The following is a 17,811-nucleotide window of genomic DNA, read 5'->3' as shown; positions in this document are numbered from 1 at the left end:
TCCCCCTTCCCTGGTGACCTGACTGGTGACACCAGCTTCCCCACTTCAGTCACATCACAGGATCATACACGACCGCCATCATCACCAAACGTCGACCTAGCCCCTTGTCCCGTGGCCCCTCCATTCTCTTACAAACTCACAAATTGTTTATAGCATGTCGAAAGAAGTACTTCACAGAGTTGATATTCGTCATGGAGCTATCAAACACAAGCAGTTAGAACGAAGTCCCTACAGACCTATCCAAGCTAGGCCTTCGCGGCTGTGTTTATGTGTAACTGCAAAGCGGCTGGACCGGAGACCACATGCACGTGTGACGCAGCTGCAAGGCCTTTTCCAACTTGTCAGGAATTTCGTATGTTTTTCTTTATGTTTCCTTTTTTTTTATACCAGGCAAGATATGGGGCGGAGGGGTACCCCCCTTACCTGTCCAATTCCTATACACACTCTAGACTATTGTTACCTAACATATCCCCGTAGAAGTATCGGTCCCATATCTTGCTCCAAGTGGATTTTTTTCTATCCCGTTGGGGTAGCAAACATCCCAACCAATCATAAGCGAGGGGGTCAGTATACATTAACCTATTATGCATATTGAAAATATACGAAAGATGGCGAGCGTGTCAAGTGTGTCGGCGGCTGTAAGTGCAGGTCAGTTGTCTGAGCAGTATTTGGACAGTTCTTTAGAATATGCTGCTGGAAAACTTCACCTTGCCGAGTTTAAACCGTTGCACTATTGAAGCATCTGTACGCGAGCGTGACGTTTTCGTTTCTGCCCACGGGATATTGGTGAGACTAAGAGCTCCATATTTCAAGCACTGCCGTTTTGCTTTGACCATTCGGCCTTGATGAACTGCTACTTGCTAGTGTTACTTCAACGTCAGCACCAGCCCTATCAACAAGCATCATAGTTGTCATCTCACCGCTTATTGCCCTTATGAAAACCCAGATGGAAACACTGCGTAAGCTTCGGAGTTGATGCCGTTTATTTCGAAGACTTATCTGCTGTAACTATTTACATGAAATTTATGAGTAATGCATAGGCCTATCAGAAAGACTATGAATAATTCACCGCAAAAACCTCAAAATCTAGTTGGAAAAGCCCTTGTGGCTGCGCCACTCGCCTGGTCTCCTGTCCAGTCGCTTTGCAGTTATACACACACACACACAGCCACGAAGGCCTCGACGAAAGGCTATTACAGACCGTAATCCGCGATTAACTGCTCCGGTCGGCTCCATAGACAAAGTGCGGTTACCAGCCCCAGTGTTGAAGACCCTAGACATTCTTTGTACACAGTGATCGCCACCGCCAGCGAGCTGGTAACCCACAGACTCGCCGTGTTTCGCTGCGGCATACTGGGGTGAATAAATGGTGGAAAAGATGCACGAAGAAGTTGCGCAGTTCTCTTCATTACTCCTCAGGAGTCAGCGAGTGATCTCCACAGATGAGTTTCCGGCGGTAGGGAACAAATACCCAAATTATGAACTGCAGTATTTATATCATAAGTCGCAATCCTAGTGATGCCTACGGTTAAAGAAGGTGGGAACATGCCGCAGGAATGCATTTGACAACGTGGTGAGGTTTCATGTCGAGACAATTGTGGACAATGACAGAAAGGACAACGAATCTTCCCATGTTTTTTGTGTTTTGTACTTTCCTCTGGACCAGCTACATTCTTTCAGTTTTCTTGTGCGTATTTTTGGGAGAATTCGTATTAGTTAGTAATTCTGTTTATTGATAAGAGAGGCGTTTTGAGGATGTAAAGACGTAACCAGACTTTCATTGTCATTGGAATATCAGAATAATCACTAAAATTATCGAAATTTAAGTCTCCGACGACGATGATTTCCGTCTTAAGGCGGCCATGTTGAACATGCGGAAGTGTTACGGACACGCATGCGCAGTACCCACGATCCTCTGCAAATGCAACTCCGAGCATTCCTTGTAGCTCGCAAGCAGCGCGGAGTTTGTTTTGTCCTTGCAGCACGCGCAGTACTGGCAGTGGCCACCATTGACCCTTTTGATCTCTACTTGCTGACTCCTTGTGTTTAATAGCTCCTTGATATTCGTTCACAGCATGAGTCCAACATAACAAACTCAACCGACGCCTACAATTCGTCCAAATTTTACTTACTGTCTCTTTAAAGAGATCCAGTGCTACTTTGTGATGGGGCGACACTGATTTATTGGCGTACATCTACATCACTACTTTCCATTTTAGCTACAGCTATAAATTTATTGGCAATTTAGTATTTAGAAAATCAAAATTTGTCCCTCATTACTGAAACGGCAATATACAAAGGAAAATATAAATATTAGAAAGGCCAAGGAGGACTGCTCAGCGCATTATCCACTCTAACTTACCATCCATTACTTCTCTGTATGAACAGTGTGTCTTGCTGAAAGTTCATAAGATAATACTCGATCTTTCACATCCACTCAATGACTTGTTTAAATTCAACAGATCCAGTATACATCTCTGTGTTCCATCTGCTACACGTTGTCGTGCAAAAATTCTTTTGTCTCAAATGCAATCCACTTGTTTAATAGGTTTGTGAATAGGTAATTAATTATCCATGCTGCTAGACGTTGATTCTTTACTGTGAAGTTATTTACTGTGCAATGTTCCCGTACTTTGGTCCTTTAATTGTACTGTATCATTAATTGGTTAGTGATATGCATGTTGCATGTTAATAGTTTATATGTAGCCCTTTTTAGAATTGCCAGTGGAAATTGAATTTTTCTACTTTTTAGTGTGGACAATAAAATGAAACACTGTATACATGTACATGTGTACAAGGGGCATAATCCTTTCTGATGCCCCCTTTCTGACCATTGTTGGTTTTTAGCTCAGGCACTATTGTACCTAATTGAGCAAGTTCGATCAGCGGCAGTTTGTTAACCACTATCCAATTTTCCCTGATGACCGATATATATTTGATGCATACGTTACCAGTCTAAATCGACAACTGGTTGACTATTTGTCGCTGATCGAACTTACCAATGCAAGTAACTGCCACTATGATTTCAGTTTCTCTAGAAACCATTCCAACATTAGCGCCACCAACGGTAGAGTTGATATGCATCCCAAGATAAAAAAGGCCCAGTCATAACTGCCAGTCTGGTCGTACATCCAACCTAATACAACAAAATCAACAACAAAATGATTGCAAGTCTCCAATTACGATCGTCCCTGGCTCATTACCCAGTTTGTAGAAGTGTATACATGTAGAGGTCTGCATTAAGTGCTCGGTTGACTCCAGGACCACTGTTCTGTTGGCCCAAAGCCTTACCCCACCTCACCTTGCAACTACATGCCCAGATTTCATAAAGTGATGGTAGGCTTCGGTTCCAGCTTTGTATTAGTCTTTATTCAAAGACCTTCTATAGTTCATTCCGCGATCCGCGACACGAACTACACAGGGTGAGAATCTTTGCATTTGCACTTCTCATAAAGTATCTCTCTTCTGTGTGTGTACATGCGTGAAATGCTTGTTTTGTTTGTGACACACGTTTTGTATAGGCTCTCAAATTTTTCATAAGCCTCATGCTAGCTGTACAGTTCCTGTGGGATAATCAGGCCCTGTACATCACAACTGTCAATGAAGCCATCAAAATGAGCCACTGTAGACTTCTCAATGAGAGCGAACGCTGCTGGTGGCTTTGCGTAAGTTGCAAATGTTTGATAAAAAAGTAAAATACACGTATGTCCGACTTGAATGAAAGCTACTGAACCCCCCGTTAACATTAACTCAGCCATTAGTTTTGTATGAAACCAATGGTTATCCATACCTGGAACGAATCCAAGACTAAAACTGAAAACAGCTGCCAATAATTCCATCCAGCTGAAAGCGCTAGCCAGGAGATCAACTCCAAGCAGCTCCCTTGTATAGAGATCGTTGAGTGTGAAAAGTGTCCCAGACGAGCCAAAAAAGAGAAAAGCATTGACCATCATTGGCCAATACGTGTTAATCCAGGGAGTTACCAAGAGAGTTATGGAACTCGTTATGATCGTCAGCACCATTGCACATCGCAGTTTCAACCAACCTCGGTCCACGATAAGACCACATGTGATCCTGCAAACTAAGCTACCGAACCCCGCAGCTGCAGTGAATGTCACAGCATCATCCGGAGAGAAGCCCTTGACCTCCGCTAGGGAAACGTAATAGATATACCAAAGATCAGCTGCGAAGTGGCTACATGTGAATACGACTCCTGTGATCCAAAATGAAACCCGACCACAAACGGAGAATCCAAAATGCTTCAGTTGAGCACCGATGGCATCTTTAAAGGCGCCAAATTGTGACTGTATCGAGTTGTCGGTATTCTTGGCACTAGCTCGTATCTCTTCATTAGTGTCGGCGCGAAGTAGCTGGTAGTTTCCCTTCGTTTGAGTTTCGGTCGAAGGTGATCGCAATGTGGCACCACACACGCCAAGATGCAGGCTTAAGCCACCCATAAGAAGCAAGGTACCTCTCCAACCGTACGTGTTCAGCAACAATTGGACAAATGGTCCTGCGGTGATCAATCCTACAGAGGCCCCCGATGTTCCAATTGCATTTGCAGTGCCATAGTTTGTTGGAAAACAGCGTCCAATCAGAGCTCTTGTCAGTATATTGACAAAAATGATAGTTGGTCCTGCAGAAAAGACAGTGTAAAAATATGCGTGTGAATGGGAAATCTGAACAACAATCATTTAAAGATTTTTATCCCAAGAAGTAAATTTATATTACTGATATAACGTCCTTACCAGCTACAAGTGACAGTGTCAAAGTGAACACCACAGGTTTGGTGGTAAAGGACGCGACGATCATAGACATTCCAACCAAGAAGCCGCTGGCTGTGACCACAGTGCGGGTACCAAACATGACCTCCACAGGCCTGGCTAGTGGACCTATAGGGGAGAAAGTACGATGCATGGGATTTAAAAATTTCATAGGCTTCTGGTGTTGACACAAAGCTTATATTGAAGCAGATGAAGAGCACTCAGATGTTATTCAACTGAACGCAAACCAAAACAATTGTCATAATTTATTTTATGACTTATGCTGACTCATCAGAGACAAAACAAAGGAATAAAACAGGCTATGGCGAAAACTCATCACTATTTCTTGCAAATGTCATACTAAAGAAGTTGTAACCATGGACCTTGTTGATGAGCTATAAGATGACATTACCAGTGAATGCAGATGCCGTCCATAACTTGAATAATACGATGGCTGGAAGTGAAGGTGAATTTTGAAAGGTTTTATTTCGTCATATACCCTGGGTGATTGGGGTTAATTAAAAGTCATATATTATCGACCCTTCCCAATTTAATATACTGTGTCATTACAACAAGAAAATTGTACGGATCGAAGTCAAGACAACAAACGAGAGAATACCGACTGCTTTGCTTTTGGATGTGCAAGTTCCCCATCTAGAGCTGCAGTCTGTTCAGTGTATTTTCATCAGATCAAAATCCGATCCTGTGTCCATACATTTATTTTTCAGCTTCAAACAAGATGGGGCCTTGGCCGAGTGCAAGAAGTTTGCGTGATTTGAGCAAAATAGATGGCATGCTGAACAAGGTGCAGGGCCGGAATTCCCGAATAGGTGTAGCGCCCGTTTGTTGTATCGGCTCTCCAGCTTCTTGCGTGATTTGAGCAAAATAGACGGCATGCTGAACAAGGTGCATGGCCGGATTATCCCAAATAGGTGTAGCGTCCGTTTGTTGTATCGGCCCTCCAGCTTCTTGCGCGATTTGAGCAAAATAGATGGCATACTGAACAAGGTGCAGGGCCGTATTATCCCCAATAGGTGTAGCGTCCGTTTGTTGTATCGGCCCTCCAGCTTCTTGCGTGATTTGAGCAAAATAGATGGCATGCTGAACAAGGTGCAGGGCCGGATTATCCCGATTAGGTGTAGCGCCCGTTTGTTGTATCGGCCCTCCAGCTTCTTGCGTGATTTGAGCAAAATAGATGGCATGCTGAACAAGGTGCAAGGCCGGATTATCCCAAATAGGTGTAGCGCCCGTTTGTTGTATTGGCCCCCCAGAATAATGTTTCTCAGAATGTAGCCCACCCATAAAAATTAGGCCAAAGACATCACAGAGTGTACGTGTACCTGATCACTTATTTGGCAAAATAGGTCAGACCTAGTTTCGATCTGCAGTCTCTCCTGTCTTTGCCATAAAACTGATTTCGCTTGTTTTTTTTTTAAATCTGTCTAGGTTCCTTTGTTTCTATTATTAACATTCCATCCACGTAGAGTGGATGACGAACGATTTGAATTTTATAAGTTAGCTGAAGTCAAAATTGGTGAACGTATGAATTTGTTGTTTTTATTCTGTTGCGAAGTTATAAATTCATTAAATTGATTCAAATGATTGATCCTTGTTTTCTGGTGCTGTGAAGGGAACTTGGTGTCATGCTGGTGTTGCTGACTGAGGACGTCACCCCAGTATGTCAAGCCTGTTTGTAGACAAAGCAGAGGATGTCAACTTACTCTGCTGACACAACGGTTTGGATAGCACGTGCCGGATGTAGAGGTATCATGAGGTGGTTACTAGCAGCTTGTGATGCCAGAGAGATCGTACAGACAGCTGGGGAGGTACGGCGGCTTAGGTGAAATGTGACCTTCATCGGGTACAGCGCAATGAGGATCTCAAACCATTCAACCTTGACTTCATGTAGATCACAACACAATGTACACACCTCCCCTGGGATCGATCCTGTAATGACTGGAAGTATGTTATAGACGTGGCTCAACCTCGGGATCCGACACTCGTTTAACAAACTATGTCAACTCTTACCTTGATGTAGAGTCCTTCTGGGCACTCAAGCAAGACACACCGTACTCGGCTTAACTGTAGTTCGCCTACTGATCCTGCTGGCACTGCTCGTCACAACTTCAGTATTGTTAATGGGTTTGTTTTAACAACTTGTACACGAACCCACACGTGGTGGCAATATTCTGGACTTGGTGTTGACTGGTGTAGATTTTCATCATACGCATGTGTCCGTTAAAACCAAACACAGGCGAATCATATCGCTGTTAAATAAGGTGATATCAAAATCAAGAGACCTCTTCACACGATAAGCTCTATGGAGTTCTGTCAAAGCTAACTGGTCTGGAATGAGGCACAACACCTAGGAAATTTTCCCAGTTCTCAGACTGACACCAAATTTGCGGCTGTGAACATCGAAACTATATCTCTCACACTATGGAGAGGTTCCTACCGTGCAGGAACAAACTCATTCGATCCAGTGAACTAAAGCAACTACATGTAGTACGCTGAAGCCTGCAGAATGGCCGGGAAAGAAGTACAAAATGCTATGGAAATGCAGTTAGAGATCCTTTTCAACAAATTGAGAGTCTACGAGCGTCTAGACAAGACCTTATACTGCACGACTTGGAAAAAAGAACTCGCTGGAAGTAATTCATTAGGACTGGTAAACATTTCGCCAACAAAGAAACAAGCCAAAAGGACTAGCGGTGGGCAGTGAATCGCCTTCCTCCCAAAACAATTCCTACAGTGACGCACAAAGGTTGACTTTCACTATTGTTGAAGAAATGTCGGAAGTCTTCTGTAAGTACATTGCCAAATCAAGCTATATACTGTTCAAGTAAGATCAAAAGACAACAGAAGCATCCTGAAACCCATTGACAGTAAGAAACCGAACGAAACTATTGGTGAGACCTGTATCCGCAACCGAATGCTGAAAGAATGCATTGAGTGTCAGGCTGTTCCCCTTTCTAAGTTTTTCAGGAAGTCTCCCCAGACCGTGGAAGGATGCTAATGTTGCTCTTGCACTCAAACGGGGATCATGTTCAACAGCTACTAACTATAGACCCATCAGCCTGCTTTCTATTCTAAGCAAAGTGTTCGAATCAGTCATTCACAGCGAGTTGCAAACACATCTATTCGAACATAACTTGATGAAGATAAGTCAGTTGGGTTTAGACCTGGTCATGTCTGTAAGTTCTCAGTGGGATTTGCAGGCAGGAATTGGGTCAAGTTGGACACGCACAGGTATATGGTTTGTCACTCTTGGTCTTTATTCCTTGTGACTCCCATCCACGAACATGCACGCGGTCAACTAGAGCAGTAAAAACACAAACCACGTTGCTGTATACTAAACTACAATAACGCCATTACAAAAAAACATGCGAATTCTCATGCAAGGTTATTTATCACAGCTATCTAAATAATAATCAGAGTCAGCCTAAAGGGCTACAGAACTAAATAAGAATGTGTGGAAAAGAAGCAGGACTCTCAGACTGCAGTCCAATCCACGAGAAATCCCGAAAAGCAATGTTCTTTACACGTATATAGCAAGAACCCATGCACATGCACAAGTAAATTCACACGGCATTACAACGTAACCTGTGCATAACACGTGCAAATTGCTGCAGAAATTCACTAACTTTAATCCCAATAATCGCCTTGAATGACTCCGAAATATAAAGCCAAATTCTTGCCACTTTTCCCCTTCCCCATTGAGGCTACGATTACATCGGTGAGATGACTACATCCTCTCTTTAGGGCAAGGGATTGTTATGAATCTGAACGGTACGTGGTCTAGAAATTTCGATCAAAGTGAAAGTTGTATCTACTCCGCTACCTGGCCCGCGCAAGGGCGCCAACAGTCGGATTGATACTGCCGAAACCTACACTCCATCTTGAATTTAAACCTTTAAATTTCACACTTAAACTGAACGAGACAGTAAAATATAACATCCTCCCTAAGGGTTACACTGGTTTAATAGTAAGTTAACCAAGTCCACACGCTGCTTCCAGTAGGCAGATTTTGTTCACTGGCCTCCCATACTGTCCCTTGGCAGTCTTCACGCGAACCACTCGAACACAGCCGTCTTCACTGCGATGCACGTCTGTTACACGACAAAGTGGCCAATATCCACGATGACCAAGGGCAAGCTCATCTTTAAGGAGGCACAAGTCTCCAACCTCGAAGTTCCGCGACTGGGTGATGGACCTTTGTCGTTCCTGAAGTGTAGGTAGGTACTCTCTCAGGAATCTGCCCCGGAACTGTTGCACGATGTACTGAGTCTGCCTAAAAACGATTCCGCACCAGAGCATCCCGCTTCTCAAACAGACCTGGAGGGCAGGCACTCGCTGGCTCCGGGTTGACAACATCATTAGGCCTCAACGGAAGTAGGTCATCAGCGCTCGGACTGAGGGCACACAATGGACGACTGTTGTACATAAGCTCACACTCTGCGACTACTGTAGCCAGCTGATCCTCAGCAGGTACAGTGTCTGTCCCTTCAATACAGTCAGAAGGGCACGTCGCAGCGCCCGGAACGGTCGTTCGAAAAGGCCATTTCTTGCAGAAGCCTTCAGCACATTTGGTTGCCACACAATCTCTCGTTTCCACAGGAAGTCTGCAACCTTGCTGCTGTTCCACATCCTCACCAAGGCTTTCATCTCCACAATGCCCGCGGCAAAGTTGCCAGCGTTGTCAGTGACCATCTCGGTAGGTCGGGATCTTCTTGAAATGAAGCGACGAAATGCATTCAGAAAACTGGCAGTATCCAGTGATGGGAGGAGCTCGAAGTGCACTGCTTTGACTGAAAATGATACAATGCCCAATATCCAACGCTTGACATTTGGTCGGCCAATACGGATCATAACAGGGCCCATGACATCTGCTCCGACAACACCCCAGAGTGAGTTGGACTCCATACGACTTTCAGGTAGGCTTCCCTGGAGCTGTTCCTTGGGCTGTGCGATTACTCGTTGACACTCAATGCATCGTTTCTCCACTCCATACGCCAACTTGGGTCAACCAATGGCCGGAACTTCTCACGCAGCAGACACAACATCGTACTTAGAGGAGCATGGCTATAGGTGACATGATACTCTCGGCTAATGATGGTGGTCACGTGATGGCTCTTGGGAAGGATGATCTGGTGCTTCCTTCTATAGCTGATATTTGCCTTGTCCAGACGCCCACCGACTCGTAACAGCCCCACTCCATCAATGAAAGGCCGGAGGTTGTTTATCTCTTTATGCTTCATCATAGGCCTGCCCTTACCAAGCTTACTGATGACATCAGCAAAGCATCGGTTCTGGATGTATTTGAGGATTAACTCTTCGCTGTTCCTCATCTCTGCTACAGAAATACGATCGGCAACGGCTGACTTCTCTCCGCCACACATCCCTTTGTTTGCTGTCCGCCAATTCACAAACCTCACCAGCCACGCCACTGCAATCTTCAAATTTGTCCACGATGAATACCTCTTCACCAGCTTCATCAGACTTTCATCTTCCGCAGTTGGAGATGCATACTGATGCTTCCTTTCTGAACTCTGGGTAGTCGTTTAGTAGCTCTTCAACGATTGGAGATTTTGGCCTGGCTGTGCTTCTTCAATTTCATCCATCCTCAAAGCTGCTTCTAATTTAGCCCTCCTTTGTGCTGCCTCCAGCTCAGCTCGGTGTTTCGCCATGTCTGCCTCCATACGAGTGCGCTCAATTTCAAGCTCTCTTCTGAGTGCAGTTGACCTTGAAGATTTGCTTGAGGACTGAGAAAATGTGCCGCCTTTCTTGCCTGAAGACCTTGTCTTTACTGAACGGTTACCGGTAGCACTCTTTATTTGTGATGACTCTGCCATAACATTGGAAACTTTGGTGGACTTACCGGATGATGATTGATCCGGTAAAACTGTAGCAGCTCCACTGACGTTCTTACCCGACATCTTGCTGAGGGACCGAAGCTTGAATATGGCCTTTTCCAACTTCATACCGCTCTGCAACAGCATGCCATGCTGCACTGGAGGAAGTGTTGACTGTAAGTTCTCAGTGGGATGTGCAGGCAGGAATTGGGTCAAGTTGGACACGCACAGGTCTATGGTTTGTCACTCTTGGTCTTGGTCTTATGTAAAAACATAAACCACGTTGCTATATACTAAACTACAATAACGCCATTACAAAAAAAATATGCGAATTCTCATGCAAGGTTATTCATCACAGCTATGTGTGACTTTCACTCACAGCTTCTCCTTTGCTGCTCATGTGTCAAATGTGGCAGCAAGAGCTGGAAAGAGTGTTGGCATGCTCAGGAGAATAGCTTCATGCTTGGGTCCGGCAGGCAGGCAGAAGGTGTGCAAGGCACACACAAGGAGCAGAATGGTATATGATCCACTTGCACGGTGCTTTTCAAGTAACAGCTCACTGCGCTCACTTGACACCTGCGCTAACCTATTAAATCACCGAGCCAGCTCTACCTTTGCAGTCTCTATACCACTGTCGCACGGTTACCAGGATGGGGCTCGTCAGCCGATAGCCAGTTCCAATTATGGTCAACATGTTGTCAAGCTGCTTAGTAGCAAAAGCTCCTAACTTACAAATGGAGCCTTCAGCATTGCCACCGTTCCTGTCTACCAGCAGCCATCTATGTCTGGACTTGTATACCAGAGAGCATTGTTGGGCAGCCTTTATATAGAGATGGCAGCAAATAATCGTGCACCATTATCTTCAAGGAGATATTTTTTTGTGCTGGCTATATTTATTTTCAAGTTATCTGTTTTTTTTATCTTCTTGTTAAATTTTCTTAGTTAATTTAGTAATGTATCATATTTTCTCTTCCCCCATATTTGTATATCTTGAATTTCATTTAGGGCCAATTAATTGGGGTCATCTGTAAAAAAAATGAAATGGTTCCAGTATTGCCTATGACGTGAAAGATTTTCGGGCTTTTGATGAAGTTGCAGTAATTCAAATTTGGTTACCAAATACATATATCTAGATTTTCAATCGAGTGACAATGACAACCAGTAGATGAGTCTGGGTAAAAAAACAAACAGTCTGTGTAAAAATCAAAGCCTGTTTGTCCTGTTGTCACGGTACGATAATTACCGATGTAGACTCCATCCAATCATAGAGCTACAACCCATAGCTCACTGCCCTTTATTTCGGAAATAGTGGATGTGCCTGAGCGTATTTATTTCATGAATTCAGTGTGAATTCAGTGCGACATGGGCACGGAGAAGAATTACTGGACGATCTGGACATGCTGGCTAATCTGGGTGCATTGGATATTTGTACGCCTTCCCTGTCAACACCTTGAACCGTTCTGGTGATTATCCTTCCCTTTTCGTATAGTGTGTCGACCGATTGCCGCTGATCCCCTGCTGTATAGGGAGTTTCCTGGTTAGGAACCCTGAAAACTACTTTTCGCGGTGGAATTTGTCATGCAGGTGTGGCATGAAGTGCAACCTCACATGGCTGGAAGAAAGTGAGGTGTGCCCTCTCGCTGGGCAAGCAGTTCAACTAAAACAGTCGGTGTATCAAAGGATGTTGAAGTCTATCAAACAATGAAAAGAAAATACATGTTCCACTGTTTAAGGGACTGGATACCTGACACAAGGGGGTTTTCATTATTATTAAAAACCTAGGAAACATACATATGCAAGTAACAACTCGTTATTACGAGTTTAAATCAATTATAATAATCATTGTGGAGATATGGAGATCAATCCCGTGTGCTCTAAATCTTGATGCTTAAATTGTGCTCTATATGTGATTTAAATCTGCCATTGTGATATATAGTTAATAGAAAAAGGTTGAATGGCCAACATCTATTGCTGCAAGGCAGGCATAAGGTAGCTGGCCAGCCTGTGGAGCGTGGCCCCATAAGAGTTCTGATGGTCAGGAAGTTGTAAAAAATATGTTTCCCTTGGAGTTTTAGAGTGTGTTTATATGGAGGTGGCCTTCAGTCCCCTTTATTTTACTTTGCTTTACTCCACTTTAATTTGCATTTAATGTAAAGAGATACAAAGATAATACACATGCTGCTGTAGAAGGAAGACCCACAAGAAACATAGCTTGTCGATTAGATGTTCAGTGTACACTCGTAGTGACAAATAGTCAAACCATTGGTAAACCTATTACAAATTAATTAAAAAAGGTAAAGTACATGTACATGTATAAAATGATATGTATCCGGTAACCTGTATGGCTGTAAACCGGTGAAAGAACTTACTTGTTAGCTAAAAAGTTATTCCATAATTTATTTTTTATAGGCTTAGAGGCTTTTATAGGTGTAAAGGTGGAGGGGCTGGCTATATTTATTTCAACAAATTATCATTGGGCTCCACAGCTTAGCCCCCTCCTGAGTAGTGAAGCCCGTCTGCATAGAGAAAACCACGCCCCTTTGGGGGGTTTTCTCGAGCCTCTCAACCAATCAGAACGCTGTATTTAGCCCCCATTTCTCCCTCATTAGCATAATTCTTCTGTGATCTTAGCGAGGTATAGCCTAATAAGCGGGGGGGTATAGCCTAATAAGCTGTGATCTTAGCGAGGTATAGCCTGATAAGCGGGGCCAGTAATATCCTAGCAATAGCCTACTTGTAGTTTTTGCTTGCAATTAAACACAAATTATTGCTGTGACCAGGAAGTAGAGAGAGAAAAATCCCTGATATTAGACCTACCATCGTAAATACACTTTTTTTTAATTTTAATATTCTGTCCATTACCCATGCAAAGCTTGTAGTTTTCTTCTCCTCCCTCGCTGCACTCTAGCTATGGACATACCAGGCATGCAATTGGCCAGATACTACAGCCCGGGCAGTGCAAACTCCTGTGTCCTTCCTCTATGAGCAAGCACAACATCATCCATACACTGGAATGTATCATTCGAGGATACAGATAGGCCTATTACAAAAACTGATACAATAAACAATACAAATAAAGATTGTAGTCCGTGCATAGGATCAATGAAATTAATGACGTTGCCCTGTAAAATAGTTGGTAATTCTTCAGATTTTGCGAGCTGTGAGCAAATTAGTTTGAGTAATGTGATTAACGTTAGTAATGTTTAAAAATAGTAGAGTTATAAAAGAGATAATAGTTGGAGACATGAAAGTTAACATTGTTAATATTAAGCACAATTTTTTCCTGTAATTTGAGGATTCGATGTCTCGCAGTGTTTCCCCGTGCAGAAATACCATATGTCATGCAAGGTGATATCTAGGTATTGTACAAGGCCAATAAAAGAATCTATTTAAACGTCCCGTGGAGCGTGGCCCTATAAGAGTTCTGATGGTCAGGAGGTTGTAAAAATACGTTTCCCTTGGAGTTTTACAGTGCGTTTATATAGAGGTGGCCTTCAGCTCCAAAGTGTTGTTTCTTTAAAAGTCTCATCCTTTGAAAAAGTCTCATTGTGTTGGTCATTCTGATTTATAACGCAATCCCCTTTATTTTACTTTGCATGACTCCACTTTAATTTGCATTTAATGTGAAGAGATACAAAGATAATATACATGCAGCTGTAGAAGGAAGACCCACAAGAAACATAGCTTGTCGATTAGACGCTCAGTGTACACTCGTAGTGACAAATATTCAAACCATTGGTAAACCTATTACAAATTAATTAGAAAAGGTAAAGTACATGTGCATGTATAAAATGATATGTATCCGGTAACCTGTATGGTAGTAAACCGGTGAAAAAACTTACTTGTTAGCTAAAAAGTTATTCCATAATTTATTTTTTATAGGCTTTTACAGGTGTAAAGGTGGAGGGGCTGGTTATATTTATTTCAACGAATTATCATTGAGCTCCACAGCTTAGCCCCCTCATGTTTCACAATAGTGTTAGAGATTTTAGTCCTTGCATAAGATCAATAACATTCATGACGTTGCCCTGTAAAATAGTTGGTTTTTCTTCAGATTTTGCGAGCTGTGAGCGAGTTAGTTTGGGTAATGTGATTAACGTTAGTAATGTTTAAAAATAGTAAGTTATAAAAGAGATAAACGTTGGAGTCCTGAAAATTAGCATTGTTAATATTAAGCACAATTTTTTTCCTGTAATTTGAGGATTCGATGTCTCGCAGTGTTTCCCCGTGCAGAAATACCATATGTCATGCAAGGTGATATCTAGGTATTGTGCAAGGTCAATAAAAGAATCTATTTAAATGTTGACACAATACCTATATTTCTAGAAATAGTCGTAGAAATGTGGCTGATGTGTTTATTCCAAGTTAGGCGGTTAGATATAATCATAAAATTTTTATTGTATCAGTTTTTGTAATAGGCCTATCTGTATCCTCGAATGATACATTCCAGTGGATGGGTGATGTTGTGCTTGCTCATAGAGGAAGGACACAGGAGTTGGCACTGCCCGGGCTGTAGTATCTGGCCAATTGCATGCCTGGTATGTCCATAGCTAGAGTGCAGCGAGGGAGGAGAAGAAAACTACAAGCTTTGCATGGGTAATGGACAGCATATCAACATTTAAAAAGTGTATTTACGATGGCAAAAGTAGGTCTAATATCAGGGATTTTTCTCTCTCTACTTCCTGGTCACAGCAATAATTTGTATTTAATTGCAAGCAAAAACTACAAGTAGGCTATTGCTAGGATATTACTGGCCCCGCTTAAAAGGATATACCTCGCTAAGATCACAGAAGACGGACACAGTTGGAGTTGCAACTCTAGTACTTCCAATTGTTCGATGATGGTCGCCATCGAGTCTGACGAATAATAGAAAACATTCCAAAAATGCCTCATTACTGCATGCATATTAGCCGGACAAGCGGGTCAGTAATATCATAGCGATACTTCAAGAAGGGGTATAACAAAAACCATTTCCTAACAAGTTCAATAAAAAAAACGACAGTATGGACGGGGAAACAGAAAGGCATCCAGAACAGGGGTGGGGGCAAAAATAGGGTATTTTGTAATGTAAATGTTATGGTCCTTTGAGGGGTGGGGCTATATTTTGGCCTTTTACACGCATTAGGAACGAAAAGAAATAAAACAGACCCCCAATATTCGCTTTCCTAATTATTTCAAAGAAAAATCTGCCGGGGGGAGGGCATGACCCCCGTTGGCTCCTTGATCTGCCATAGGGAAAAATGATTTTCAAACCAGTTAACCAGGTAAAGGTGTAAAGCCAAGGTTACAATTGAGCATATTACCTGACACATAGATCATGCCATTGATGACAGATATTATCCATCCGATCAGCCAAGTCTGGGCTGTGAATTGTTCCTGTAGTGTTGGCAACATCACTCCTAGACCTTTGAGCATCCCGATCCAAAACAAGAAGCTCATGAAAAGGCAAAGAACCGCACACCAGTTCTGGTAAGAACCACTAACCCGAGTTCTGCCGGTGCGCATCATTATTGGCCAATATTGTAACTAAACTGCTCCCGGCGTATGCACATACAAGTGCATGTAAGCCTTACTAAGGGCATCCGTTGTCGGCCGTCGGTGCAAGTTAGAGGTCACCCTTTGTTGAGAGCTGCTGCATGCATACAACTGAGTGCACCGCGTCACGGTTATCGCCCAGTACATAAAGAAAGCGAATAAGAGTAACCTCGTTCGGGCCGTTGTTAGCCTGTTTGGGGTTTGGAAGAGCCTGACAAGGGCGCTATTTAGTGGTTTGGGTCGAATCTTTTACGCACCTCAAATAGCGCCCACTTATATTGTCTCCACCTTGCTTCAAAAGGCTAATGGTTATCATTTTGGCTTCGACTGAGGGGAAAGTATTTTATGCCAGTGACCCTGTGTGGAATTTCCTTCAAAGAAAAATATGGGACAAACTTAATCTTAAGAAATAATATTACACCCTCCCCTCGACCAACCGACCGATCTTCCCTCAGGTGAAAATATGAGAACCATTGAATTAATTACAAACGCCTTTTTGATAGGCCAATCGGCTACACCCGGATGAACACCTCGGTCCTAAAAGATCTTTCAATGTCCTTTCCATATTGTCGGAAATAATTTGGGATGGTGCTCATTGTGGTTATAACCCTTTTTTCACAGGTCGATAATATCAGCTGCATGCATGCCGCATGCGCTCACAGGATTATGTTTACACGTGTAGAATATACAGCGCAGTATTAAAGTGGGGATTGGACTTGCCCAGTGGGCAAGCCAATTCAGTAAAGGGAGATTTGATTCAAGTGAAATTTTCCCGATGCAGTTGGGACTGGTATACGACCTGGCTTCGTCGGTTATTTCTTTTGCCTGTCTTACGATCATACCTTCCTCTATGATTATACCAGGCACGAAATGGGACAGAGGGGTATCCCCCAACGAGTCCAATCCGTATAGGCCTACACACTCGAGCCTATATTATCACTTGACACATCCCCCCTAGATATCTGAAAAGAATTCCTGAGATACCAGTATAACATTGACCAGCACAAGAGCAGGGTGGGGTTCTCCCTGTCCCATAGTTTGCTTCATTGTGGTTACAATTATTTAGCAGGCAAATGTTGTCTAAGCGTTGAATGAATAATCGACGTAATGTTGCATAACTGTAGTAAAAGGTATAGCGTTCTAAAGCGGACAAGCAAATGTCGTGTGTGTGAGTTGGAACGTCGTGTTTGTGAATTGTAAACGTCGTGTGTGTGAATTGCAAACTGCAAATTGCCGTTATTTTTTTCTTTTGATTTTATGTGTCGAGTTATCCTGAAAGACTCCGTTCCACAAAAATTTGCAGCCTGAAAAGTCTTTATTTAAGAATTGAATCTGACACATACCGTACAGCTTCATTTTCAAACGCGGAAGTGCACAGATCGACGCTAAAAGCGTCGTATTGGGATCCCTCTATAGAGCCTATAAGTTGACCTCTGATGGCGCGCTTCTGGAACCCTTGGAGAGGAAAAATAATATGCAGAGATTTTAGAATTTGTAATATTTTTTCGTCCAGTTACAGTCTTTAAAAATCCAACTCGGAAAAGGGGCTTTGAAAATATTCGCTAGTAGATCAAGTTATAGAAACTGAAAAATCACCTCACTCAAAAGAGAAATATCCTGCCAAAAATTGACTCATCACTTCCGAAAATCTAAAATACATG

General features: G+C 42.9%; 1 protein-coding gene across 3 annotated transcripts; it reads right to left on the bottom strand.

Annotated features, from left to right (window-relative positions):
• Positions 1-2,037: 2,037 nt before the first annotated feature.
• LOC110988917 (monocarboxylate transporter 12-like) lies at positions 2,038-17,811 on the bottom strand. 3 transcript variants are annotated; one of them, XM_087145076.1, is made up of 4 exons: positions 17,747-17,811; positions 17,494-17,605; positions 4,749-4,892; positions 2,038-4,636 (listed from the first exon to the last, which is right to left on the bottom strand). In XM_087145076.1, the coding sequence occupies exons 2-4, from the start codon at positions 17,504-17,506 to the stop codon at positions 3,549-3,551; spliced, it is 1,245 nt and encodes a 414-aa protein (XP_087001202.1). In that variant the 5' UTR covers positions 17,507-17,605; positions 17,747-17,811; the 3' UTR covers positions 2,038-3,548. The 3 variants fall into 3 exon arrangements, with proteins under 3 accessions (XP_087001202.1, XP_022108567.2, XP_087001198.1); XM_022252875.2 differs by lacking the exons at positions 17,494-17,605; positions 17,747-17,811 and adding an exon at positions 15,919-16,943 and having other exon boundaries at positions 2,038-3,136; positions 3,791-4,636; XM_087145072.1 differs by lacking the exons at positions 17,494-17,605; positions 17,747-17,811 and adding an exon at positions 15,919-16,943.

Source organism: Acanthaster planci, linkage group LG01 (assembly GCF_054643075.1).
Source record: "Acanthaster planci isolate LZ-2023a linkage group LG01, COTS_SCS, whole genome shotgun sequence".
Classification (NCBI taxonomy): domain Eukaryota; kingdom Metazoa; phylum Echinodermata; class Asteroidea; order Valvatida; family Acanthasteridae; genus Acanthaster; species Acanthaster planci.
Note: the sequence above shows the minus strand (reverse complement) of the source record. Positions and strands in the feature narration are given on the sequence as shown.